The 27,989-nt window shown below is 40.7% G+C and overlaps 1 protein-coding gene across 2 annotated transcripts in view; it reads left to right on the plus strand.

Annotated features, from left to right (window-relative positions):
* Positions 1-27,468, plus strand: part of LOC134409389 (phosphatidylinositol-binding clathrin assembly protein-like) — a 63,914-nt gene extending 36,446 nt beyond the window's left edge. The window contains exons 11-20 of one of the 2 annotated variants that reach the window (XM_063142102.1): positions 73-209; positions 2,149-2,252; positions 6,340-6,486; positions 6,908-7,018; positions 10,875-10,991; positions 11,098-11,128; positions 12,533-12,653; positions 15,201-15,257; positions 16,706-16,813; positions 18,140-27,468. In XM_063142102.1, the coding sequence (XP_062998172.1) occupies positions 73-209; positions 2,149-2,252; positions 6,340-6,486; positions 6,908-7,018; positions 10,875-10,991; positions 11,098-11,128; positions 12,533-12,653; positions 15,201-15,257; positions 16,706-16,813; positions 18,140-18,154 (948 nt within the window). In that variant the 3' untranslated portion in view covers positions 18,155-27,468. The remainder of the gene's footprint in view (positions 1-72; positions 210-2,148; positions 2,253-6,339; positions 6,487-6,907; positions 7,019-10,874; positions 10,992-11,097; positions 11,129-12,532; positions 12,654-15,200; positions 15,258-16,705; positions 16,814-18,139) is intronic. The other variant, XM_063142104.1, reaches the window with a different exon arrangement.
* Positions 27,469-27,989: the final 521 nt, after the last annotated feature.

Raw genomic sequence — 27,989 nt, forward strand, 5'->3', positions numbered from 1 at the left:
GGTATGAAAACGCTAACAAAGTGTAAACTTAAGTGTTCCTAGTAAATGCTATCTTGCACAACTATTTTGTAGGAACAGCGATTGAGAGAGATTTCTGTGGTGTCAAATTCTACTCCTACATCTGCCTCTCCAAGCACTTTATCAGGGAAGAGCATGAATACCAATGCTGCTGTTGACCTCTTTGCAACACCCGCACCAACTACCAATAGGTGAGGGCTATTTTAATGCAAACTACAAAGAACTTATAGTCAAGAGCTTAACTCTTCATGTTAAAATAACAGCTTGGGCTTGGAAAGTATACCTGAGAGGTTTCCACCCTTAAAGGCAACCTAAGTATAGGTTTAAATTCTTAAAATCATAGAAATAAAGGCTACTTTATTTTGAGTATTCTTTTTAAGCCCAGAAACTCAACCAAAGTTTGTCTGCTTTTGCATCTCACTTTTCCGTTCTAGATTGATGTATTTACAAATGGAAACCCAGGGCACCTTGTGGAAATTGGCGTTGATGGCAAGCACTTCTGTTGCATATGCATTGTAGAATCTCATTGGTTGTTTGCTGAAGAGAAACTTGACATCATGCTACAAAAACAAAAGAATTTTTTACCCGCTGCCCCCCTCACAAACAATTTCGTAACCAACTAATTGATTTATTAGGATTGAGTTATTCATTTTCTCCCAAAGGCATTCGATTTCACTTGCAACAGTTTTTTTTAATCAAGTGTTTAATAATCCATTCTCCTCTGAACAGGTTTTTTTTTTTAATGGACATGATTTACACACACCTACAAAAGCTCTAGACTATTGTCTGCTTCCCTAAAATCTTGAGTATTGCATCCAGTTCTGCGCTTCACACTTCAAGAAGGATGCGGACAAGCTGGAGTGTGTTCAGAGGAGAGCAACGAGGATGATCAGGGGTCTGGAAACCAAGCACTATGAGGAGACACTGAAAGAATTGGGCATGTTTAGCCTGGAGAAGAGAAGGCTGAGGGGAGACATGATAGCACTCTTCAAGGACTTGAAAGGTTGTCACACAGAGGAGGGCCAGGATCTCTTCTCGATCAACCCAGAGTGCAGGGCATGGACTAACGGGCTCAAGTTGCAGGAAGCCAGATTCCGGCTGGACATCAGGAAAAATGTCCTGACTGTTAGAGCAGTACGACAATGGAACCAGTTACCTAGGAAGGCTGTGGGCTCTCCCACACTGGAGGTATTCAAGAGGTGGCTGGACAGCCACCTGTCAGTTATGCTTTAAGGTAGATTCCTGCACAGAGCAGGGGGTTGGACTTGATGGCCTCATAGGCCCCTTCCAACTCTACTATTCTTTGTTTCTATGAAAATAATTTCTTAATTCTTTCTCCTCAAGGCCATTGTTTCAGATAGAGGGAATGATGTTAGCTAGGGAATCCATTCCTGATCCTGGTAAACCAGGGTGGAGCACCCAGCAGAGATTGCATCAGGCTAGTTTAGATTTGTTTGGACCATAATTTAATATACAGAATACAAAACGTCAATGTCTATACTAAACACCTCTTGAATGAGTTTCCTGCAGGGGCCTGTCAGGCTCCCCTGAAGACCCTTCTGTTTTCCCTGGCCTTTAAAAACAACAACACTATTTTTATTTCTATTATTTTCAATTTGGTATTGTTTGTTTTAATCTTGTGGGTTGCTTTGGGAGGGTTCCACCCTTAACAGTGGCCTGAAAATAATATTAAATAATAAAAGCAGGAGAACAAATACTGAAACCTGTCACAGAGTAAAATTATTCAATAAAACCAGGAAGGCCTTTGCAGTTTGGCAGAAGGCCACAAAAGAGAGGCCCAAAGCAAGCCTGGCGAACCTTCTGCAGCACAAGGACTAAGCCTGCCGGAGTTTCGAAACGCTAAAAAAATAATGTGATATTGATTCTTTACCAGGGTTTAAATACGTGTAGTAAATAAAAAGCCTACCTTAGAGGATGTATCGAAGCAACGTTGTGTTGTAAAATCAAAGTTGCAGATTTATTTTGTAATGACCCTGCTTGCATATGTAGATGTTTCTGGAAGTTGTTAGCCTGAGTTTGAGCTTCAGATGTTTGTCAGAGGACAACAGACCTCATTTTGCTTAAGTGTGGCCTTCGCATAGGTGAAACTCCTCTTCTTGAACCTTTCAGCATGCCCAACCTTTCTACGGATCTCTTTGACCTCCAACCTGCGTTTGTTCCAACGGTGCAGAGTACTCCCGCCATAGCAACGTCAGCAAGCAGCGCCTGGGGAGGTAAATGAACTGTTTGGGGCCAACCAGAACTCTTGCAGTCCTTGGAATCCTGGGAGCCAATTGTCTTTACCTTTTCAAATTATGTCGTTCTTAACTGAACGCACAGCTGATTTGCTGCCATGAAACCCAGATATCTCTTTCCTTCATTAACAGCTCTGGCAGGGAAACATGGAGCAGATCATAACAATTATTTCTATGCTCCAAATTTGTTTGTTTTTGCCCCGTTACAAGAAACATGTCATATTATTTTTGCTTCTTTCCTAATTCACCTGTCCACATACTCTGTTTCTATGGAATTGAGAGAGAGGCCTTAGCTAGGCCAGGCTATATCCCAGGGCGAACCCAGGGATCGTCCCTGTGCGTCCAGATGACACACGGGGGATCCCGGGATCAGGGAGGGATCATCCTTCCCTTGCCCTGGGATATAGCCCTACCCTTTGGGCCTGCTTTTTCTGCGGTCTTGGGCTGAGCCTGAGACCACGGAACATCTGGCCCGTTTCCGCAGCTTGAACCCACTCCGCGCATGGGGCACAGCACTCCTCAGGAACGCTGCGCCCATCGGGGTTAGGGTAGGGGAGCAGGGAAACCAAATTAAATTTAAAAAGAGACTTACCTTTAGTGCACGAGCGTTCATGCGCTGCGTCCTCTTTAAAAAAATAAAGAAAATGGCGGGCGCAACGCCTCTCTTCCTGAGGTCGTCACGCCTTACATGTAAATGAGGTCGAGATCTCCCGCTAATCCCAACGCGAGGTCTTCCCTCCTCTCCTCCGGACTTTCAGATAGGTCTAGCTAAGGCCTTACTCTTTTGAGTAGTTTGATTAGAACCATACAATTCGGCAGATGAAGGGGTCAGATCAGGAATCTGATGAGTACATGAGGTAGAGCAGCTCCCGGTGTTCCGTTTTGAATGATTAACTAGTTATAAACTTGCTTTCCATAGTAAATGAAGATTGTGTAACTGGGACAGGGAGTCAAAGGGCCATATTTGGTCTGTAGATATACATAACGGTACTTCTTTTCATTGGTAACTTCAACATCTATGTGCATAACACTCATTGGAACTGCTTGAGGGGGAAGAGTTTTGATCTACAAGGAGTTCTACTATTATAAATTTGGCTTCTGCTTGCAGTTATTGTTATTATTACTATTATTAACTCCATTTCTATACCGCTCAATAGCCGAAGCTCTCGTTGCAGTTCTCAACAATTCACAGATAAAATACAGCATAAACATTTTAAATATATAAAAATTAAAACAATTCAGACAGCTAAAAACAATCTCAAAGTACCAGAGATATACAGTAACTTGAATTATTACTTGAATGGCTTCATTTTATTAGCACTCTAATTGGTCATGGGCTTAAATTTTATGCACACACAGATGTACACGAATGAATACAGCTTGCATTCTGGCAACATGGATTCATCCCTGATTGTCAGTCTGAGTATGCTTCAGATATAAAGTGGGGATGGGATTCTCAAAGCATGTTTGCACCTGAGCCTTGGCTTCCTCTGCACTAAAACATCAGCTGCTATTGTGTAGCAGACGTCCGTGTCCGAGGCTTCAAGGAGTAGTGGGTTAAACAACTGGGCATGTTTAGCCTGGAGAAGAGAAGGTTGAGGGGAGACATGATAGCACTCTTCAAATACTTAAAAGGTTGTCACACAGAGGAGGGCCAGGATCTCTTCTCGATCCTCCCAGAGTGCAGGGCATGGAATAATGGGCTCAAGTTACAGGAAGCCAGATTCCAGCTGGACATCAGGAAAAACTTCCTGACTGTTAGAGCAGTATGACAATGGAATCAGTTACCTAGGGAGGTTGCAGGCTCTCCCACACTAGAGGCCTTCAAGAGGCAGCTGGACAACCATCTGTCAGGGATGCTTTAGGGTGGATTCCTGCATTGAGCAGGGGGTTGGACTCGATGGCCTTATAGGCCCCTTCCAGCTCTACTATTCTATGATTCTATGATTCTATTGTACTACCTTTCTCAAAGCAATGCCTTTTCCTACCCTACCTTGCCTTCCTCTTCTCCTCTCCAATTCTCTGCATAGTGAAATCTGTAGCAGACATCTGGTTCAGATGCTTCATCCCCAATTCTCTAATTGCATGTCGAAGTTAAAGCTCAAGTTGATGGATTCTGTGTCTTTTTGAGTGGAGAGTTTTCCAGTTTGAGCGTTCATGTTTACATGTCATCTTACCATGCCTAGAGGTGAGGGCGAGAAGCAGTATCTGAACAGCCAGTTGATAGTGATGTGGCTTTTCCAGAAATTGTTAAAATTGAAAATTCCCTGGGCAAAAGTCCTAAGCAAATGTGGCTAATTTGCACAGGGTAATTTGCATCTGAAAATTTTCTCATGCCCTAGAGAGAGAGATAATTTAGCACGTTTATTTTACTTGTATTTATCAAACAACAAAACTAAAAAGAAAAAAGTACCCCGTGCTATTTTTTTTAACCTAATACAAATGTTTGACCTGAGATATTTGAAGGGGAGAAATTAAAACACACTCAAAGTGATTTAAATGTTATATTACGTAGTATTTTTTATTGGAATATTTGTAAAACTTTAAAGACAAGAAGTACTTCCTTTCCATTTCTAAATTTAAGGGGAAACAAGATACTGAAACCTGTTGACACTCATTTTTTAGCAGCTAAAGAACTGTGCATACGATGCTGGAACCACCCATCTATTTCAACAGAGTTGAAATAGACCAATGACCACTGTGGTCATTGGGGCACCTTCAGATTTACTGTCACAACTTCCTCCATTTCACACTGAAACATACGTACTTCAGTGACTTATATGTATTCTGGCACATACTTGCTAGGTAGGGATCATCTCCTGAAAAACATTAATTACAACTTTGAAACTCCCACGCATGCGTAAAACTATATTTGCAATTGGCATCTATGCATTGTTACTAATGAACTTACGAAATGGAAACTTTCCCATGGAAAAATGAAGCACTGGAAAAAAACTTTTCAGAAACTTTTCCAGCCTACATCACTGCCAGTTCAACTACATATGTACCCTATTTATTTATTTATTTATTACATTTTTATACCGCCCAATAGCCGAAGCTCTCTGGGCGGTTCACAAAAATTAAAACCACAGTAAAACACCTAACAGGTTAAAACACAATTATGAAATACAATATAAAAAGCGCAACCAGGATAAAACCACACAGCAAAGTTGATATAAGATTAAAATACAGAGTTAAAACAGTAAAATTTAAATTTAAGTTAAAATTAAGTGTTAAAATACTGAGTGAATAAAAAGGTCTTCAGCTGGCGACGAAAGCAGTACAGTGTAGGCGCCAGGCGGACCTCTCTGGGGAGCTCGTTCCACAACCGGGGTGCCACAGCGGAGAAAGCCCTCCTCCTAGTAGCCACCTGCCTCACTTCCTTTGGCAGGGGCTCACGGAGAAGGGCCCCTGTAGATGATCTTAATGTCCGGGTAGGTACATATGGGAGGAGGCGTTCCTTCAGATAACCTGGCCCCAAACCGTTTAGGGCTTTAAATGTCAATACCAGCACTTTGAATTGGGCCCGGACCTGGACTGGCAGCCAATGAAGTTGTAAAAGGACTGGCGTAATGTGATCTCGCCGGCCAGTCCCTGTTAATAACCTTGCTGCCCTGTTTTGCACCAGTTGAAGTTTCCGGACCGTATAAGGCAGCCCCACGTATAACGCATTGCAGTAATCCAAACGAGAGGTTATCAGAGCATGGATAACTGTAGCTAAGCTAGCCACAACATAAGTTTCTGAGCAAGCCAGTGAGGATCAAACATGAATCTCTGACTAACTAGCTGGGTTTAAGGATTCAGAAGTATATTCCAGTGTAAGAATTCTGTTTTCAAAGTTGAGTGCCTTTTGTACAAAAGACAAAACTGGGATGGATTTCAGTAAAATTAACCTGGGTGAGCAGACCAGCGAAAAACAGTCATGAACAAAACTGTTTTAAATCCTTGTGACTGACTCTCTGAATTCCCCAAGTTGTGACTGTGCAGTGTGTCTTCTCTCAAGTACTACTTGTATTCTGGTTTTTCTTCTTTCCCTGTCTTACCACCTAATGCTGTATTCGAAAAGGACCTTTCTCATCCACAAATGGTTGTGTTGGGTCTCCACCCCACCTGGACCTCTTTGATATGAAGCCGGTTGAAGAGGCTGTAAAAAGTACCACCCCTTTTGTGACATCTTCCTTTGCCTCCAAACAAACAGTGGAACTGTTTAGTGGTAAAACATCCTCTAATTTCTTTCCGAATAGACACTAACAGTGATCCCGATAATCTATTTTTTTAATACTTGGTTTCTCCCTTAGTTTCTTTAATTTCAAGTTAAAACTATATTTCAACTTCTAATTAAACAGATGACTGTAGCAATTTTAATTTAGAATGAAAGTGGTATACTATATTGTGTGTTTTGCGCATGACGTAAGTTTGTGATTGGTGTACATGATTGGTTTTCTCAAGTTTCATAATTCTATAGGTGCTTAGATCTAGTCTTTGCTGTCTTTCTTTCTGTGAAGATTATTTTACTGGACCTAAAGTTCCATATGCTTCCATGTATTTATCCCTGAAACATTTATAGCAATTATTTTCTTTAACATTTAATTGTCTAATTGTGACAATACTTATACTTTTATGAACATTTGTAGGATATCCTGTTCATTCAGCACCGCAGAAAACTGCCTCTTCAACAATCAATGTGGATTTTGATGCTGTATTTGGTGGAAAGTCCTCAGTGCCCGAATTTAGAACTGCAACGGGTAAAGCTATTTAAAGTGTATCAAATTTTCTGCTTCTTTCTCTTTTTAAAGCCATAGACTTCTGTTTTTATAGAGCAGTGGAGCCAACACTTGCCTTTGTTATAAGAGAATGTTTAATGTACATTGATGGTGCTATATAAATAATAATAATAATAATAATAATAATAATGTAATGTCGACCCATTAAAAAAATCCTTTGCTGGTTGAGGAAAGCCCATCTTAGCCGGACTGATGCCCACCAGGAAGGTGTAAAACAGGGATAGGGAACATCTTTCAGACCAGGGGGCAAATTCAATTCCAGCTTTTGAGGGCCACATTCCAGTGGTGACAGAGCCAAAGGGGAAAGGGAGAGGCCAAAATTCCAAAAATACCAGTATGTTGTAGCTTAGAGCTCTTATCCCCTTGGAAATGATGTAGTGACTGGGTTCAGACAACCCGATAACCAACGATGGTTTCAATAGTCGATGGTTGGTTATTTAATCCACCATGGCTTATTGTGTTGTGTGGAGGGGTGTTTTTAACCAACGGTTGGTTATTTGGCCAAAATAACCTACACAAATAAGCAACACTGCAGAGAGTTGGCTATTTGAACCAGCGTTTGTTATCGGGCTTTGTGGTGGGCACCGTTGATTATTTTGTCAGTCACGGTTGGTTATTTTGTCAGCTGCTGAGTCACAAAGCAAAAGCGGACAAAGTCCAGCCGGCAGGATAGTTTTTCAGCAGCAGTGGCAAATGGGTTACCAGGAGGAGGACTGAGGGTAGGGCGAAAGGGTGGGGGATGAGTGAGTCAACTCAGCATCGACCAATAGTCAACTCAACACTGATCTTAATCCACACCAGAATTGTTTATTATCATGTCGAGTGGTGAGTAACCCCTGAGTAAACAACTATGGAGTTGATTATTACCCCACCGTTGACTATCGTGTTGTCTGAACGCAGCCGCTGTCACTTACAATCGATGATTTACTATTGCTTAGTAAAGTAAAATGATTTACTATCGCTTACAGTTTTTCAAACAAAATGTGCAAATGTTAAAGCATCATTGCTTCTGAGATACTTTTATGGCACATGACTCATCGGACCAGATCATGTTTTAGGCTCTGATCGCTGAGTTTTTAAAGTTTAAAGATCCTCCGTTCATCAATCTCTGTGCAGCGCAAGTGAGATAATTCCTGCTTGTACTCTGGAAGAGCAAAAAATCAATTGCATGCAGTGTGCACTCGAGCTAAATTTATTGTGCAGTACGTATATTTGTCTGCAAATATTTTCATTTCTGCTAATATTTTCATTTCTGTTCTCGAGACTGACGTGAGATCTTCCTATAATCTAAGCATTTTATGAACTGCCGTTTCTCCTCTCCTGAGAGACATGATAGGGCCATCTGCTAGTGTTTGCTCGGGTTACATTTGTGCCTTCGAAATTCAGAGGTTTAGAAGCGGTCTTTCAGCTTATTTCCTAGAGAGCCCTTGGTGTTTCACAAACTGCAGCTATGATCTTTTCTTTCTGTATGTAGTGGGCGGTGTATTTGTTTGTAGTCCACAATGATTTACCCTTCCTGGAGAACAAGTATCTAACTCTGTGCCCTGTTAAGCTAATTCACGTTATGACTGCCCTTCTCTTTTGTCTTTTGGGTATCGTTTTTCAATATGACCTTCTGGATCGCGGACTTCAATGGGTAAGTTAAAAAAAAAAAGTGGTTGCAAGGTTAAGGCTGCACATTTACATGGATGTCAGTCTCCCTGAACAGCGTGGGGCTTACTTCTGTGTAAACATGCAAAGGATTGTGCTGTACAGAATTTAAATTGTGGATTATGTAAATCTTGGTATTTCTTGCCTTTGGGGAAAAAAAACCAAAATATGATTACTGTATGTAGTTCTTGCAAACCTCATTTCAAAACGTTTGGAGTGAAAGTTCTATTTTATGTTGGCTAATTTCCTTCCTTGAGAATAGTCCCACGGCAGAGGAGGGATGCTATTTATTTATTTGGCGAAATGCAACTTTTTAATTTTTATTTTAAATAAGGAGGTCCATTGAAATAACGCATGCACACCTTGCTTAAAAATAAAATTTAAATATAGTCTGTAGAAATGGCTACAACCACAGTTATAAATTATTTAGATAACAGCAGTACTTCTTTCATAACGCTACTTCATTTCCATATTGTAAAGACAAATATTCTTGATGTTAATGTTGGGCTTGGCTGGTAGGGAACATCCCTTCGGGATAGGATTTATTACCTAGGGGACAGCTCAGGAGATAGAATCCGGGACTCCAGGATTTTCCTCCAAAAGGCTGGACTTGTAATTTCACATAAGAAAGCCAGCTGGACATTTTTAGGCTCCTTCCAGCAAAATGTTGCTTGGTGAACATTTGTGAAGGCATTTGCTTGCTGTGTTAGCCAGAAAAGTTTATCTCGTCATGCTGGCATACACCCTCTTCCAGAATTTCATGAGTGCTCAATCTTGTGTCCATTTGAAAGGAGACACTGAATTTGCAAAGGTATGCAAGACCAGATCAGATCCCTTCATTTGAAATAGATGAGTTAAGCTCTGTTAGACAGCAGAGTAGAAGTGGTATCCAATGTTAATCCTAATTAGAATCATAGAATAGTAGAGTTGGAAGGGGCCTATAAGGCCATTGAGTCCAACCCCCTGAGTAGACCCATTGAAGTTAGTCATGAGTAGCTTAAGTTGCATTCATTCTAATGGGTCTACTCTAAGTAGGACTAACGTTGGATACTGTTCTATGTATCGGAGCTCTTGGGACCATATGAATTTCCTAGCTTGGAGCAGACTCCTTCTCTTCTCCAGTGTTGAATGTTTCCCCTGTTTTGGTGGGGATATAGAACAGAAGTCAACAGCCATGAAAGTTTTTATTTGGGTGCGGTTTGTTGTTTCCTGATTTTAACTCTCCAAGGAAGAGCAGCTGATGCAAAAGGGAAGTTGAGGTTTTGTATGAAAAGGTTTTGTACACGTTCATTTTAAAGATAACTCTCCAAAATTCCTTGTCCCAGTCTTTGAAGTGTAATTTATACATTCCAGTAGCTCATTGGAATTTTGTCTAGGATCTATTTTTCCCCAGGAATAATGTGGGATTTAGGTCATATCTTTTCTACTCTGTAAGCTGTTTTGAAATGACAGCGACACGTAAAACTTTAGAAGTCCGTAATGGACAGCGCCCAGCTCTCTGTTGCTCATAATGACTAGTGGGAGTCAATCAACTTCATTGAAAGATTCATCCAGGCTTTTCAGTGAACATCACTGTTTACTGGGTGCTGTTGCACTCAATGCTTTGCTTGTGGGCTTCCCGCGGACAGAATGTGTGAACAGAATGCTGGACACCCTTGATCTGTTCCAGCATGGCTCTTCTTACGTTCTTATCACCATGTAGATGCAGATGTAGGGCTCATCTACACCAAGCAGGATATTCCACTATGAAAGTGGTATAAAAGGCAGGAGCCACACTACTGTTTTATAGTGGTACTGAAGTGTACTGACAACGGTTGGGACCCATTGGCACATTCCATATAACCCTTACATACCACTTCCATAGTGTTATATCCTGCTTGGTATAGATGTATCATGGGCCCCAACACTTATCAGTGCACTTCACTCCCAGTATAAAGCAGTCGTGTGGCTCCTGCCTTTTATATACCGCTTTCATAGTGGAATATCCTGCTTAGCATAGATGAGCCCGTAGATGAAAGTGTGTGTGTATATTTTACTGAGAGGAGGAGATTTCTGGACAGTTGTACCTTCTCCTGGTTTCTATCTTACTTGAAATAATAGATGAGAATTAATAAACATTATTCATGTTTTCTGTTCTCTCCTTTCTACCCAGACTTTGATTTTACAGATGAGGTATTACAACCAACATTACCAGCACAAAATCAGAGAGGAGCTTTAATTGGGCAGCAAAGTGGGAAAATTTTGGCTGATGATCTTGACTCTTCACTTGCTAACCTAGTAGGAAGTATGTGCAATGCCTTCATTTTTTTTTTAAAAAAAGTATGATAGGTATTTATTAAATAAAGGAACCTGAACTCTTAATTAAATGCTTCCAATGTGTTTTGTTACAGATCTTGGCTTTGGAGGAACACCGTCCAAAAAGTGAGATGTCTCTCTGCTGCCTATCTCAACAGATTTAATTATTAGCATTATTATTTGAACATTGACAATGAAAGGCTTTCAAAAAAATTTTGCCACGCTGCAAACCTCTTTTGATTACGATAAAACTCACATGTTTCTATTAGAATTCTAAATACTTAAAAGTTAACAAATGTGAATTATATTATAATTAATAGCCAAACAATGTATAGAAGAAGCTGCGAAGTGAAAGTTGTTTAAAATAGGATTTCATTCAGAAGCTGCGAATTAAAAGATGTTCAAAACAGGATTTCATTCTATGCATTTAAGAGCAGATCACACACAGAGTTTGCTTGTTTGTGCTGTGACTTCAGCCTCTTTTTAAAAACTGGATGAACATCTTCTGAGGCCCTGTTTCACACACGGGGTGTAAGATGCCATCAAGAAGGCAAGCAGCGTGGCCGCCTTTCTGTTAGTTTCTGGTTCGTGTGAATTATAACTATGGTTTTAAAAATTGGTTAGTGGGATGGTTGACATAGTTTAAAACCTCTTTTCAGCCTGAGGGCCGGATTCAATTTTGGATGAGCTCGGGGGGGGGGGGGGGGCGCATTCCAGTGGTGGGCGGGGCTGAACGCAAAAGGAGGCGGGGCCAAAAATATTAGCATATTTGATCTTATATTATTTTTTTATTTATTACATTTATACACTGCCCCACAGCCGAAGCTCTCTGGGCGGTTCACAAAAGTTAAAACAGTAAACATTAAAAAGTATACAAAATTTAAAAACCATCAGAAACATAAAAACAACAGTATAAAAACAACAGTATCCATTTATAAAACAGTATCCATTTATAGAACAACCGTTCTGGGGTCCATTAAAAAAACAAACTTAGCGTTGTTAAATGCTGTTAAATGCCTGGGAGAAGAGAAAAGTCTTAAAGTTCTTAAGACACGGGAGAAGCATTTCAACATTTTGGAATAGGGGGTGGGGAAATTGGCAAAAGCTGAAAAACCAGCCAATAATCTGCTGTCAGTTGGAAGGAGGTGGGGCCAGGGAAAAGGGGGCGTGCCTCCTGGGTTCAGCCTGTAGGCCTGAGGTTCGATGCCCCAGGTTCAAAATCTTCTTGAGCCATCTTCAAGTTGTTTTACAAGGCCAGCTGCTGACGTGGCCGTGTGCTACCTTAGCAGGCGCTGTAGTATTAGTGTAATATATGAAATCTGCAGGATTTTTGGCTCTCCCGTTTGCCAGGCTAATTTTTAGTGGCGGTATTTCCCGAAACAATTGTGGAAGTAATATTGAGGATGCAGTTTGTGACTTAAATAAAGTAGACATCGTGTAAGCAATTGGAACGTGTACATATTTTATACTGTACTACCCTTTTAGTTGTTTTCCTGTATTTGTAAGTTCAGATGTACAATATGCTTTTAGATCCGATATGCAGTGGAATCAGCCAACAGAGAAGAGACTTACTGGTGGAACCAACTGGCAAGCAAGAACAAGCACCTCGACTACGTGGAATACTGTCTCTGTTCCTCCTGCCCCACAGATGGTAACATCCTCTGCGTTGAAAGATCCAAACTTTAATTTGTGTGTGTGTGTGTTTCCTTTCCTCCAAATCTCATCACCTCCTAAGCATCCTTGTAAATATTCTACTTTTTGAAAGGAGTATACAGTTAGGGCATGGGCATAAAATCATAGGAATGTTAAGAGAGAGGATTTAGGCACTAAATAAATTGGAGGTTATAGTGCAACTTATATAACATATACGTAAATAGCAGTCAGCTATTGAACGCCTGGATAGCTAGTTCAGTGCCTTCGGGATGAAATACACTGTGGATTTTCAGCGGATTGGATAAAAATATTGACCAGGATTCAAAGAGATGCATTGCTCAATCCAAGGGGTGTGTGCTAGTACAGTGGAAGTCTTACACACGCACACACACACACACACACCATACAGAATATGTCACACCTGTGCTGTATCTGACTGCTTTTGAGACTCCCTAGGGGCTGTGATGTATGGCTCATCGAAAACGATGGCTCTGTTTACACATAACAGCAGCAAATCGTGGGTTAATTTGTCGTGGTACATGTCAGGGGTGTGCTGCTGTCATTTTGAATAGGCAACCTCCAATCAGAGGTCGCTCCGTGATGTGCAAACCTGGGTTAAATTTGGGTTCAACAAAGCACCATTAAACAAGTAATTGTAGGTTAACTTCGGGTTGTTTAACTGTGATTAACCCATAATATCTGAGTTAACATGCCATGGAGAATGCAAATTCATAGAATCATAGAATAGCAGAGTTGGAAGGGGCCTATAAGGCCATCGAGTCCAACCCCCTGCTCAATGCAGGAATCCACCCTAAAGCATCCCTGACAGATGGTTGTCCAGCTGCCTCTTGAAGGCCTCTAGTGTGGGAGAGCCCACAACCTCCCTAGGTAACTGATTCCATTGTCGCACTGCTCTAACAGTCAGGAAGTTTTTCCTGATGTCCAGCTGGAATCTGGCTTCCTGCAACTTGAGCCCGTTATTCCGTGTCCTGCACTCTGGGAGGATCGAGAAGAGATCCTGGCCCTCCTCTGTGTGACAACCTTTCAAGTCTTCGAAGAGTGCTATCATGTCTCCCCTCAATCTTCTCTTCTCCAGGCTAAACAGGCCCAGTTCTTTCAGTCTCTCTTCATAAGGCTTTGTTTCCAGACCCCTGATCATCCTGGTTGCCTTCCTCTGAACACGCTCCAGCTTGTCTGCGTCCTTCTTGAATTGTGGAGCCCAGAACTGGACGCAATACTCTAGATGAGGCCTAACCAGGGCTGAATAGAGAGGAACCAGTACCTCACGTGATTTGGAAGCCATACTTCTATTAATGCAGTCCAAAATAGTATTTGCCTTTCAGAATAACAGTGGCACATAAATCTGACAAATCTTTGGTTAATTAACTGACAATGTGCCACCATTACTGGCAAGCTGAGTCCATATTATTGCATTTGGGATAAAAGTGCAGTAAAAAATAATAATACATGAGTGAGCCTTCGGCTTCCCTGCTGTCTCTTTCGCTTGTGTACTCTGAAGTATTTTTTGTTTTGTTTGCCATTGTAGTTCAGAGACTGTAGTTACTGATTGCATCCAACATAGCAAACTATGGTTTGCACTTAGGCTCTTCAGACCAAAATTGCAAACCGTAGTCAAAGAGTGGTTTGTGATTCTGGCATGGAGGGTAACTGCAAGCCATAGTTGGGGATGTTGGGAGCGTCATGAGCTGAAGTCGTGAAAAATATTGTCTCCCATCAGCTCCATTCCTTCCTTACATGCGGGGAGCAGTCGAATAATGGAACTGCCATTGTGACTTTTCATTGTGACAGATGACTTCGTTTCATTGGAGTTTTATGCTGCCTTTTCACAAAAGTGTGCCCAGAGTGTCTCACTGCACTAGAGCAGTACAGAAACAAGAATGCATAGCAATACATCAATTGCAATAGCACATCATTGCAATAATGATCCATTTCACTAATACCAGCATTATAACCTTTATGACAAAATAAGGGATCTCAACAATTACAGCACAATGTCCATTATTATGCATCCGTAAAGTGTAAGCCAGAACCTTCCCGATGCCTTCAGGCATTAACAAGCAATGCAGCCTGCAAACAGCTACCCCAAAAGTACCAATAGCAGGAAATATCAGCCAGATTTATCACAGCCTGCAGCAGCTGATCATTCCCGTGTCCCATTTCCTTATTCTTGTGCAGTTCTCAAGGCTCCCAGGGCGTTGTTGTTTAGTCTCCTCCCCTGTGCTCTGGATGCTTCTGCTACTCAAGAGTAGACTTCAAGCCTAGCTTGTCTTGTTCCTCGCTAAAGTCGTTCTGCTTTTGCTGTCATGCCTCCCCCAGTAATTTTCTGTCCTTGCTCCTTTTTGCTCTGCCAGGATGGAGTACCTTATCCTGGATATGTAAGTTTTATTTTTTTTTCCTATGAGCTTGGCAACTATTTTAAGTATTCTACAAAATCAAAATGCATTTCATACCATTTTTACAGTGTTATCAGCCAGACGATACATGCATTACCAGTTCTTGTTTTTGTTCTTTTCTACCATAAAAGGTACCTGCTCCAGTAACCTACCCAGTGAATACACCTCAAGTGCCTGTGTATGGAATGGTAAGACCATTCATTGTTTATATTTGCATATTACAGTGTAGAAATAATCTGTTTAAAATTTCGTGTAGCTTGATTTGCAGAGGCTAAACTCATATAACAGCTAGTTCTTTGATTGTCCTGTTATGGCTTACGTCAGATTGCGGCTCGAATAACTTCTGCTGTGATTAAGGAAATAAATATAACGGAAGTTTAAAATGTTTTCAGATTGTAGTATAATAATAAAAAAACCTACATATCCAAAATCCAAAGGGATGAAATACTTAGGCTATATCTGAACTCCTGTATTCATAACTGACCTTGTTGCTATATGGCAGGGGTAGGCAAAACGTGGCACATGGGTTGTATGCAACCGCTGCTGCCCCCAAAATCGGGGGGATTTTAATGGGAAAAATAGCATCTGGAGTACTATGGAGCACTAAAAGGGCCAAATTTAGCTTGCAAACATTTATACTTACTGTTGTTCCCCGCCTCGATCAAAATGGAGAGGGGGTAAGAAATAAATTTATTTTATTATTATTATTATTATTATCAGAGGCCCTTCTCACCTGCCTGCCACTGCTGAGTACAAGGGAGAAGGCCTTCTCAGTGGTGGCTCTGTAGATCTGGAATCAACTTCCCCTAGGGGATCGCCAGGCCTCTGCTTTGTATGTCTTGAGGAAAGCTTGAAAGTCCCACTTGTTTTCACTGGTGTTTCCTTAACTCTGGGCCACTGTTTTTTAACGATAGGATTAATTTTTATTGCTTTTAATTGGCAATCTGTTTTTATGGATTTTATTGAATATGTCTTTATAACGTGCAGACCATTGTCTGGAGAAATTGACCATCCTAGTAGGAGATATACGGTGTTGACTAGGGCCTTGCTACCAGTTCTCACACACAGACTTGGGAGCTTAAGCTATTTATTGTGGGGAAGCTGCTGAAAGGGAGATGAAGCCTGGTTTGAAAACTCAGCTGTACACATTTGTTTGGCGTATGCATGACTCTCTGGATTGAGCTGTCATATGAGCCCTGTATGGCTCGGGTCCAGGTTATTTGAAAGACCGTGTCCTCCCTTATGAGCCTGCCCGTGCTTTGAGATCTTCTGGAGAGGCCCTTCTTTTAGTGCCACCATCTTCACATGTGCACTTGGTGGGAACATGGGAGAGGGCCTTCTCGGTGGCTGCTCCGGTGCTCTGGAACTCTCTTCCCGGGGAAGCCAGGCTGGCTCCCTCCTTGATGGGCTTTCGGAAGCAGATGAAAACTTGTTTGTTCCAGCAGGCCTTTGGAGAATAATCTGGCCCTCCATCTATGTTAATGTCTTATAATTGTGTTGTGTATTTTAAACTTCTTCTTTTTCAATGTATGTTTTAAACTTTGTAAGGCTGCCTTGAGGCCCAGTATTGGGCAAAAGGCGAGATACAAATAAATATAATAATAATAATTTATGTCTTCCTCTTTCTATAATGCAGGTACCTACTCAGATGGGAGCTACACCTCTTATGGCATCCCAGCCTATGATTTATACCCAAACAGGTCTAAGGCCAACAAATCCCTTTGCACCTATCTCTGGAACACAGGTTGGTGTTTCCTTAATGTGAACGTATCTTGCCAAAAAGCTCCACAATTCATGCTGTTTGTTCTTAGTTGACACTTTCTTTTAAAAAGCACTATCCCGTTCCTGTTGGGTCTTGAGGTATGTCATTGTCATTGCTATTTATAGAGCACCTTCGGGAGGGATATCAGTATTTCCTCGTACAGTCTCGTAAAAGATTGTAAGTTACACATGCAACCAGGCGAAGACTGAGAATTCAAATGGATACAGTCAACTGTATTCAAAGGGGGTTACATTGGTGAGGGAGAGAGAGACAATTAACAATTCTCCACATTTCTTGTGTCAGCTTATATCCTGGTTTCAGCATTCAGCTTTCAGGTTACATATTACAATTGCTTATGTGAGTTTGCAGGGGGGGGAAACCAGACAACTTGCAGAATTCGCTTGAGATCTTATGAGCAAGAAATGTACACATCCCATGTTGACCAAACCATGCTTTGAACGTTGAGAGAAGCAGACAGAATTAATCCTATCAACAGCGAGTTATGTTTTCCCCATGAACTGTCTGTTTTCTAAGGAAGAACTTCACAACCTTGTTCCAGATCCACACTCTTACACAATAGACGTGGTGTTTATAAAGGATTGTAAGAAAGAGATCCCTGACCCATGGATCTTATAGTCAACAAACCATGTGGATTGTATGGGGGAATGAAGAATCAGGGAGAATAAAGTGAGGGGTGTGTATAGGGCAGCCCATGGGAAGGGTAAGGAGGGGACGAATACAGTTAAAGCATACTTGGACGCTGTTATAGTTGGGAACGTGCTCCCTCCCCCACCCCACCCCTGCCAGAATCAGCAGCCAGTTAGTGTTTCCCACTCCTCTGAACGCTGCGATTGGAGGAGAACACGGTCACGGACAGCGCTGTGGCAATTCCCAATTGGTTAGCCACAGATGTCAATATCAAAGCTACCCCACACCCCACTCAGCGTCTTCCAAACATGGAGATATTCAACTGAGACACACACAAATAGTTGGATAATTTCGGAGACTTTAGAAGCACCGATTCGGCACGTCTCCGCTCTGATATTAATCGATGGATTTATTTATTTATTGCATTTTTATACTGCCCAATAGCTGAAGCTCCCTGGGAGGTTCACAGAAAGTGGAAGTGGCCCATCTCTGCTCTGGAAGAGCGAATGCTCCGCAGATGTGGGGCGGAGTGCACATCCCAGTAGAGTGTGTTGCACACACTCCCATTCGGAGAATAGGTTTGAGTGCAATTTTTGAGCAGCTACAGCATATTTGTTATATTTAATAGCTTTAAATTAAACTTGATTTCTTATGTTACAGATACAGTTTATGTAGAACTGCCAAAGCAGCAAGACACTTTGACAACCAAATATTGGTAGAAAGAAGACGGAACTTTTAAACTGCGGTCTTCACCAGGGCACATACCTGCTCCCCGTACAATATAAATTACTTTGAATTGCTGTGCTTTAAAGATTCTTGTTATAACAGTCACTATGTTATGAAATCATGTTTGGTTTTGGATAGTGTAAGACTGTTCTCAGTGGAAAGCTGGAGTATTTTGAAGATGAAAGTCAGCAAAATATGAAAAGAGAATCCTGACTTTCCCTTATTAACGAAGAGCCAACTTGGGAATCCTTTGCAGCATTTCCACCCAACAGCTAAGCCTCTAGTAAACTAGCAGAGGGCATAAGACTTCTATTTATTTTCTCCCTGAACTCTGTGGCTGATGTAATTACGGCACTACTTAATAAAGTTGAGCAATAAACCTTTCGGATACTCTTAAGGAGTACCTGATATAAAAAGTACTCTGATAAGAATAGGTCTTGCATTATCATAGATGCCAATATCGCGTGAAACCTGACCGCTTTTTCTCATGTTAACCTAGCTTCTTCTAATTCACAAATTTTGTACTGTGAGTTTTAAATGCTGTGAATCAACCTTAACTAAATATAGGCCATTAACAGAGAATCTAGCCAATTGGCATTTCAGCAAAGTGCTGCCCAGCCAAGTGATAGAACTATGCTTTGGCAGAGATTTGGTGTCTGATGCTAGACTGAGGAAAACAGCACGTTACAGAGTAGTTTGTGCAGTCCTGGTATTGATTATGGCCCACTGCACTCCTTTACACAGCCTCTTATGTACAGATAGCAGCATCGTTTCCGACTCTAGCTGGAGTTGCCTTCAAGTCCCAGAGAAAGTACGTAGGCAATGAGTCTGGGGCACTTTTTGCCCTGTGTTTAAGATACACAGCATCAGCATTTTCTTAGTTGTTCATCAGATACAGTGCTGCACTTTAAGAACTGGAAAAACCGTATTCCTGAACCCCTCCATCTCTTGTGTATAGTCTGTGGCCCTTGTGGATGAGGGAGCAAAAGGAAAGGGGAAAAAAAAAGCCCAGTCACTACATAAAGGAATTTTTGTGGGGGGAGGGAGTGTAGATATTTGTAAACCTTTCCGTACAAAATTTCTCCAATGCTGCAGAATCTTTCCCCTCCTTTCTTTGTAACACATTCAAAATGCAAATATTGTACTGCTTTAAGGAGTTTAGCGCAAATTTCTTTTTGTATTGAAAAAATACGATTAACCTTGAAGATACATAAGATTTTATTGCACTGTAGGGAGAGCGTAAGAAGTATGATAATACAGCCTGATGGTCCGTGACTTTCAACCCAGCCACCACCACCCGCCCCAAAATAATGAGAGGATGACATTAAAAATTACTGTGTAATTTGACACATGGAAATCTGGGCTTATTTATGAGGGGAGATTGCAAGAACATGATTTTTTTTTTTTTTAAAGAAACTTTTTACTGAAGAAGAGTCACACGAAAAAACAGCTGTCTCCTTTGTATCACTGCCTCAATGATTGTCTTGTCTTGAGCTCATTTGCAGTAGCAATAACAGCGAAAAGAATATGTGTTAATGCCAACATAGCTTTCTTTCATAAAGTTTGCGCCCCCCCCTTTATAGGCATAAAAACATTTCGAAATGCAGTGCTTGACCTCGCTCTTACAAGTGTTTGCCAAGTTGTGACCCTTGTTCCTGGGAAAAAGGGGTTTACAGCAACAGAAAAGTACTTTTGTGGATCAGGCTGTGTCAAATTCTAGGAAACCGGTCTTTTCTTTGTAAGTGTCTTTTGTGTTTGTTAATATTGTGCCAAGAATGTAAAAAAAAACAAAAAAACAAATGCTTGCTTCGAAAAGGATATACTTGTTTTGTCAAACTAAACATGATTTTTTTTTAAAAAAAAGAATCATTTTTTTACATATGTGTTTGCGATTTGTAACCACTAACTTTGTATGGATTAAATGTTGCAAGTGGGGAAAAACTGTTTTAGACCAAATCTTGGACATGTACTGGCAAAGACATAAACTGGATGCATGTAATTAAATGTGGAAAGTGAATTTTCAAGGGCTTTTGGCTTTAATGTACCCTCCAGGTTTGTCCAAAACCAATATTTATTGTAGCCCCTGTACAAGCTGTACAAGGTATGGGCCTTGTTTTAGTGGATATTCTAGTGGGTTAAATCAACTAATCCTCATTTAGGATTGTATAATCTTGCTTCCAACCAATTTTCGGTTTTTCAATCCAGTTTAGTCCAGTACATGTGTTTTAAATGACATGGATTTTATAATAACTAACTAGAAATGTTTGATCTCCGAGGTTGTGACCGTGTAAAGTTTGAGACTGTAAAATAAGAACAACCTTTTTAATGCCCAGAGATTATTTTCTAATCATTTGGTTTTAACTCTCTTATGTTTAATTTATTACACTTACTGGCTGCAATCTTACAGCAGGGAACTTCATGCAATACCCAACTCCTCAGAAAGGGAAGCTTCAACTCTCCAGATGAAAGTGACTTTCTATGTTTTGTCTATATGCTCATTCCTTGTTTTAATGCAATTATGACTCAAAGCATAGCAGTCATAATCGCAATGTTCCCAGCGCAACATAGTGATATATAAATCCTGAACACTTACAATTCTCTTTGATTTAATTGCAATATCATCCATAACGGTGGGCCATATTTAATTACAGTTTTTCTTCGTACCCTATCCTTCAGGGCAGGTCTCTGATCTGTCAATAAGTTAAACGTGCATCTGGAGTGTTTGTATCTTCCCATACTTAGAATCATCGAACGATAGAATAGTAGAGTTGGAAGGGGCCTAGAAGGCCATCAAGTCCAACCCTCTGCTCAATGCAGGAATCCACCTTAAAATAAATCTTTGTATAATCGTAACAAGTGATGCCCAACCAACAATAGCCTCTTTCCCACCGCGTAGGTGCAAAACGTGACCTGTGCTTACCACACCTTTCAGCAATTTGCATTAGGAAGTAAGTTTCTCCTAAATAAACATGATGTCCAACAGACCCTATGAAATAACATTATTCTTAACCTGCAGTGGATTGAGGAAGTGTTTTTAAGGATTTAGTGTGATTTCTATCAACTTCAATGTTCCTTCCCATCCTTATCAGGTATAAATTTGAGGCTCGCATTTTCATCCTATAACCATGGAGTTGAATTTCATGACACATGAACTCTTCCAATACAATAAGCAATTCTGGGTTTGTTTGTTTGTTATTATTGTTGTTCAATAGAGCAATGGCATTTGGTCCAAAAGGTTTTTCTCAGTAGGTGTGTAGCAGCTGTAAATATTAGCATTGAAACTTTGGAGGTAATATTTAGTCTGTAGTTCTCTAAATGATATTTAAACAACCTTACTCATTCACTAGGTCTTTAATATAGAAGAGGTGGGGAGGGCCATCCGGAGTCTCCTAGCCAGCCACTAAATCCAGGAGTGTTGCCTTTGCTTCATGTTCAGGTTGGCACAAGAGGGGACGGAGGAAGCGGAAGCGGGTTTAGCAGCATCCAGCCATGGCAGGTGGTGCTTACATCCAAACTGGTATAGATACCTGTCCTTAAGGAATTGCATCAGCAGAGCGGTCTGGCACGTGCAATCCATGTGCACTGCTCAATCCATGTGCAATATCTGGAGATTTGGAGCCCCCCGTCTCTAGAAATGGGTGTAGCATGTGGTTATTTGCTGCAAGTTTGCAAGGCATCATTTCAGTAGCTGACCTAGTGGATAGGTGGTGGTCACTGTTAACTTTATTGGAATTACTGTGGCTGGAATGACACGTACATTCTTGCCAGAAATGCTAAAAGTACAGGTAGCTGTACTGCTTTCAACTTCCAGTTGGCTAAAGGTTGTTTACAGTGATATTAGTGTTGTTATAATTGAACTGTCTGGAGATGCTGGATGATATAGCTCTAATGGCGAAGAGTGGAATGTGGGGGAGAGCCCATAAATTTTCTTTCATACATTCTCGACATTTTGCCCCTTCCCTATTTGATATAATTATTAATAGATTAAGACAAACTATAAAAACAGCATCCTTGCTAAACCCAGAATATGCCCATCCAAGACATATATCACAATCCTATATACACTCCTTGGTGGAGCAAATCCCATGGAGTTAAATGGGCTTACTTCCGAGTAGAAATGCACAGGATTGTGCCACATAGGTTTCCCTTGAATTGGTTTGTTTATGAGAGAACTGTTGCCTTCCAAGGAAACCGACTTTTGACCAACTCCTTCCGTCTGAGCTTATTGAGAAGATTAAAATGCTTTAGCTCCATTTCTAGTTAGTTAATGTAGGATTTCATCCAGTAATAGTTTGACTACAAATGTGTGTTTGTAGTCCTAAAATGTTTGCAAGTGGAGCAATGTTATTATTATTATATTTATTTGTATCCCGCCTTTTGCCCAATGCTGGGCCTTAGAAATGTTGTGATTTCCTTGTTGCAAGATGATCTTTAGGCTGCTGCTGCAATTCTTAAGGCTGCTATTTTAAAAAGAGTAAACCAACTCAAAAACTAAACAGATTGATTTAGCCTTCCATTGTTTTCAGCAGGTCAATTCATGTCTACTCAGATGTAAAAAACATTGAGTTCAGTGGGACTTACTCTCTAGTGTGTGCGTGCGTACAGGATTGCGATTTCAGTCTTCGATTGACATTTTCTGGGTTTAGCTCGGCTGTTATTTTAATAGTTTGTCATCATTGGGCCAATAGGGCAAGACTAATTTTCATACATACTCAGAGACAATGTTTATGAGGAGCAGGAGAAAAGAGTACACACACACGCATACACACACACACACAAACTTAAAAGTCAACAACATTTTCTGTATCCCCCCTTAAAAGTAATGTAGGAATTTGGGATTTAAAAAATAAATTAAAAAGCAGGATTGTAAAATGGCGAGAATCCTGTCTTGAAAGCATTGGGGAAAAGGACAGTTTGATTATAATGTGTATAATTTCTTGCTTTCTTGAAGAGGCTGAGAGGAATGGCTGTTCCATCATGTAGCTTCTAGGATGTTGTGTGATATTCCAACATTGGCAGTTTGGAGAAAGGTGTTCTTCTACACACAGAACGCTCTGTAAGGACCAACTTAGATGTGCTGGTGGTTGCCATATTTATTTATTTATTTGGTTCACATCTCGGACGTAGTTAATATACAGTTGGCAGCAGGGTCTGATTTTAACATGATACAACAACATTCGCAAGTGAGAGTTGCTGAACCTTCTCCCTCTCTATGGCCGTACTTCCTCTTGGTCCAGTGCTGAAATGACTTCCTTCCTCGCCTCTGTTCTGATATTGTAAATGAATGAACTGGGCTTGGAGAAAGATCCGGGGGCAATGAGCCACATGGAGTTGAGGCCACGGCGTGGGAGGGTTCCGTTCCCTTTATTGGTGTTCACTTTTTGATGTTAAAATCCGGCACTACCTATCTCACTTAATAACCAAAGTACAAATAAAACAAAACATGGTTGCCACTGCTATATTTATTTGGCCCTAAGAAGAAGAAACATGTTGTGATATTAATGGGTAATATTGTCATACTTGAAAGTGTCTCTTCTAAAGCTGTTCGTTTTTCTACATAAACAGTCATGTTTTTAAAATGTCATAAAAGACATTTTAATTCTCTGAGTATGGTAAGAATGTGTAGAGTTCTGTTTTTTTTGTTTTGTTTTAAAAAAAGGCAAGTATACTTCTTTGCGGGGGAAATGTCTTGACTTTAAAACTGAATACAGGGTGTACCCAGGTCTATTTTATTTTATTTTTTGGGTGTGGATAGGGAAAGATGGGTTAAAAATTTAGAGTAGCACGCACTGTGGATCAGTGCTTTTATTTGTACATAAAAGGGAAACTTTTCCCCCCCCTTAAGTAGCCTGCATTTTGAGGACAACATCGAAATGCACTGTGTACTGGTCATTTATTTCCATTTTAAAGATTATATTTTGAGTAATGGGGAACTGTACATGTTCTTGCTACAGTTACTGGAAATTACTTACAAATAGAAATGTTGCTTTTTGGCTCTGAAGATGTAATTTGACTTCTTGACTGTCATGTACTGCTTAAGTATGTATTGTGTAGATAATCCCCTCCCATAGCTATCTAATACACATTTATTTTAAAAGATTGTAGCAACCAGTGTAGTCTCTCTTCTCCTGCTATGACTCTTCTTTAGTATTCTCCAAATTGGTAAATCTTTTGATGAAATATTCCTACATCAAACAGTTGGCTGGAATTTCCTCCTGACACTGGAAGGGGAGCGAAAAGGTGCTAAACATGTCTGTTTACCTAGTTTTGTTCTTCCAATTGGCAATTTCATCTTATTGTTTCTATATTCTCTCCTCTCACTCACCCCCAATGCAATAGGTTTCTTTTTCTTTTTGTTTTACTTTTTTTTTTTTATGGATATCCATTTATTTGAGAGAACTTTCTGGTTTTAGGATGATTTTAAAATTCCTGTATACCTGCTCTTCGAGGCGGGCGGTCTTGAAGATCCCTATATTTGAAATGTGTATTTAAATTATGACTTAAGTTATATCGTGTAGCTGAATTAGAAAATTGTAGGATTTTTCCTCCCCAGCATTGCATTTGGTCTTTTTCTATTCTGTAGGAAATGCAAAGAAGACCTTGCTGGTGGTGGAGACAACTTACAAACTAGGGCTGGGCTACTTGTAGCCCTCCAGATGTTTTGGCCTATACGTTCCTTCATCTCTCACAGTTGGCTATGCTGGCCGGTTTGTTGGGAAGCGTAGCCTAAAACATCTGAAGAGCCGCAAGTTGCCCACCCTGATACAAACCATAATAGGCTGAAGGTTTGCTTGGGTTTTTCAAGTAGGTTTTCGGTCCCTTGTGCTCACTCAACATCAAACAGGGTTGGATCCAGACCAGATTGGTAACTCATTGAAACGAGATCAGTTGGCCACGACCATCGAAATCAGTGGGATTTCAGTGAAATTAGAGCCTCGTGTGGCGCAGAGCGGTAAAGCAGCAGTTTCTGCAGCTGAAACTCTCCCCACGGCCTGAGAGTTCGATCCCAGCGGAAGCTGGTTTCAGGCAGCCGGCTCGGGTCGACTCAGCCTTCCATCCTCCTGAAGTCGGTAAAATGAGGACCCAGTTAGCTGGGGGAAAGGTAATCACGGCCAGGGAAGGCAACGGCAAACCACCCCGCTATAAGGCCTGCCAAGAAAACGTTAGTGAAAGCTGGCGTCCCTCCAAGAGTCAGTAATGACTCAGTGCTTGCACGAGAGGTTCCTTTCCTTTCCTTTTTCAGTGAAATTAGCTTAGTCTGGATCCAACCCACGGTGCTGAGCTTGGCGAGCAAGTGCCTGTTCTGCCCCCCTTCCAGCAAGCTTGGCTTTGTGGAAGGGAGGGTTAGTACAGGTCTAGTCCTTGTGGCATTATAGTCACTGGTGGGCCACATCGCATAGTTGAAGTAGATGACGACAAATGCATGATCATAGAAATAGTGAAGGGTGAGGGACAAGATCAGGATCAAGACTGACATGAAAAAGTCCCTCCATGCACAAAGCTGTTACTGGGGGAAATGCCACTGGCAGCTCCTTTCCCACAGCAAATAGCGCAACAGGAGGGGTGTCATTGTTAGCACAGCGTGTGAGAAAGGCTTATATCCCTCCTACCATGCACTGTGGCCCTGATTCCCCACAACTGTGCCTGCTATTTCATCTCTTAATAAAAACAAGGCGCATGAAACACGATCACGCATCATCTGGTTTGTTTTGGAGTAAGTTGAAGGAAAAGAGCGGCTAGACAAAGAGACCTGTGTTAACGTGAATCCTGCAACCTTAGTAGCTGTTGGAGAGCGCCTAGATTACATTAATTGGTGCTCAGACTACACAGGTGTAAAAGTGGTACTAGCCCAGGGAGGGAGAGTGGGCACGCTAGGTATCTTTAGCAAAAAAATATGGGGAGTTTGTGGTATGTTTGCACTATTCACTGGCTATTGGCAGAAGCAGCAGGCTAAAGTGTCAGAGGCGAGCCAATGTTGGTGTCATCAATTGTGTTTGCCCTGTGAGCCAAACTTTTACAAAATTGACATCTACAGCACCGTAACGATGTGTACATTGTTTGAAGGAAGCTGTTCAGAAAGCATTGGTGGTGAGAGTTAAGTTAAATTTTCACGTTAAGTCATTGACTCAGTGAGGTTCTGTTACTATCTCATGACCAGCATTTAAATAGTGTTCACTTCCTCCTAGTTGTGATAGAGGCAGACGGTATTTAGGAATATATATATATATATATATATATATATATATATATATATTAGAATGCAGCTGCAGAGTTGGCTTCTTATACACAGAGATAAAAAAAGAGAACATGTCTTATAACCATGTTTTTCCAGTTTGAGAACTATCCTAACTTTTTAAAATTCAGAGGCCAGCTGTAGTAGCCTCATCAATTGTCAAACTGCAAAAATCTTTTGAGTGTCAAACTGCAAAATCTTTGAATGCTGCATGAATACCTAGTAGCCAAGAAAATTATTCAGCCAGTATAATTACAATTTATGGCTATTCACCTCTGTGGCAAGATTCTTTTAATATATCACTATGATTAATCAACTGGAAAAAAAAGGTGATTCTGGTACATTTGATCCTAGTGGACGCTTAGATGAAGCGTCAAATTCATGTAGACTTCAGTTTATCAAGGAGGTTTCGATAACCCACAACTGATATTTTTAAAATGTGTTTTTTTTCAAAGGCATATGTAAACTCTTTGTAAAAATGTAACTAAACCCAAGTACAATTAAAAATCCAAGTTGTCTTGGCATTAAGACATTACTGAATGAATGTATCTCATCTTTTATTTTGGCAATACAGTGTGGATTTCTGCAAATGTTTTTTGTACTTTTTTTGTATTTGAAATGCTTTTCTCAGTTGGAAGTTTTTATTGCATATTTGAAATGTAGTTTATTGGCGTGTATGATGCTTTTTCTATTTCACCTCCTCAAAATAATGTCTCTTGCCCAGGTCTTGTTTTCATTTAGATTGATCCTCTCTACTTTCCCTTCCAAAAGTTGCAGAATGTGAGCACAGCACATCTAGCCATGAAAAAGGAGATTTCCAGTTCCGGTCTCTTTCCCTTCTCCCCTCACCCCACTTCCCCACCCAAACACCTTATTTTGCTGAAGCACAGGGTCTCCTATGTTAACACTTTAATTCTGATACTTCATGACTTGATAGTATATAAAACAGGGAAGTGGTTGAGACTGTTGCATAGAGTCCTCCATTTTGTTAATGAAACAGGTTTTGGAAAATAAACTTTGGCACAAAGTGTCTTGGGTGTGTGTTTAATCTCTATTCAGAAGCGGCAATATTTTGTCCAATTAAATATTGGTCAACTGGCAACACTCAAGTATATACAAGGATGATTAGCTGTGGCCAATGAATGGAAGGGTTTTTCCCAAGGAAAACACTTTTTCTTCAGTGGCTGAGGTGATCCTACTGGTCCCTTGGAAACATTCCAAAAATGTCAGTAACGGTAATTTTTGTTTTTTGTTCGCACTAACGTGAACAGAGCCAGTTAAAAGGCTTCATCTTTCAGGTCATCCTAATAAAGGCATTACCCTACTGTTACATTTGGACATAAGTTGTTAAGGGTGCAATCCTATGCATACTTTAAGACAGAAATAAATCCGACAACTCCCAGCATTCCTTCCCTCACAGGATGTATTTCTGTCTAAACATGCACAAGATTGCACCTTAAAAGGCAGTGTTTGACCATTCTGGTAAATTATATTTTCATTCTGAAAGGCTGCTTCTCTTGCTAATAATAAATATATTTTTTAATTTATTAT

The sequence above is a fragment of the Elgaria multicarinata genome, chromosome 15, assembly GCF_023053635.1.
Source record: "Elgaria multicarinata webbii isolate HBS135686 ecotype San Diego chromosome 15, rElgMul1.1.pri, whole genome shotgun sequence".
Taxonomy (NCBI): domain Eukaryota; kingdom Metazoa; phylum Chordata; class Lepidosauria; order Squamata; family Anguidae; genus Elgaria; species Elgaria multicarinata.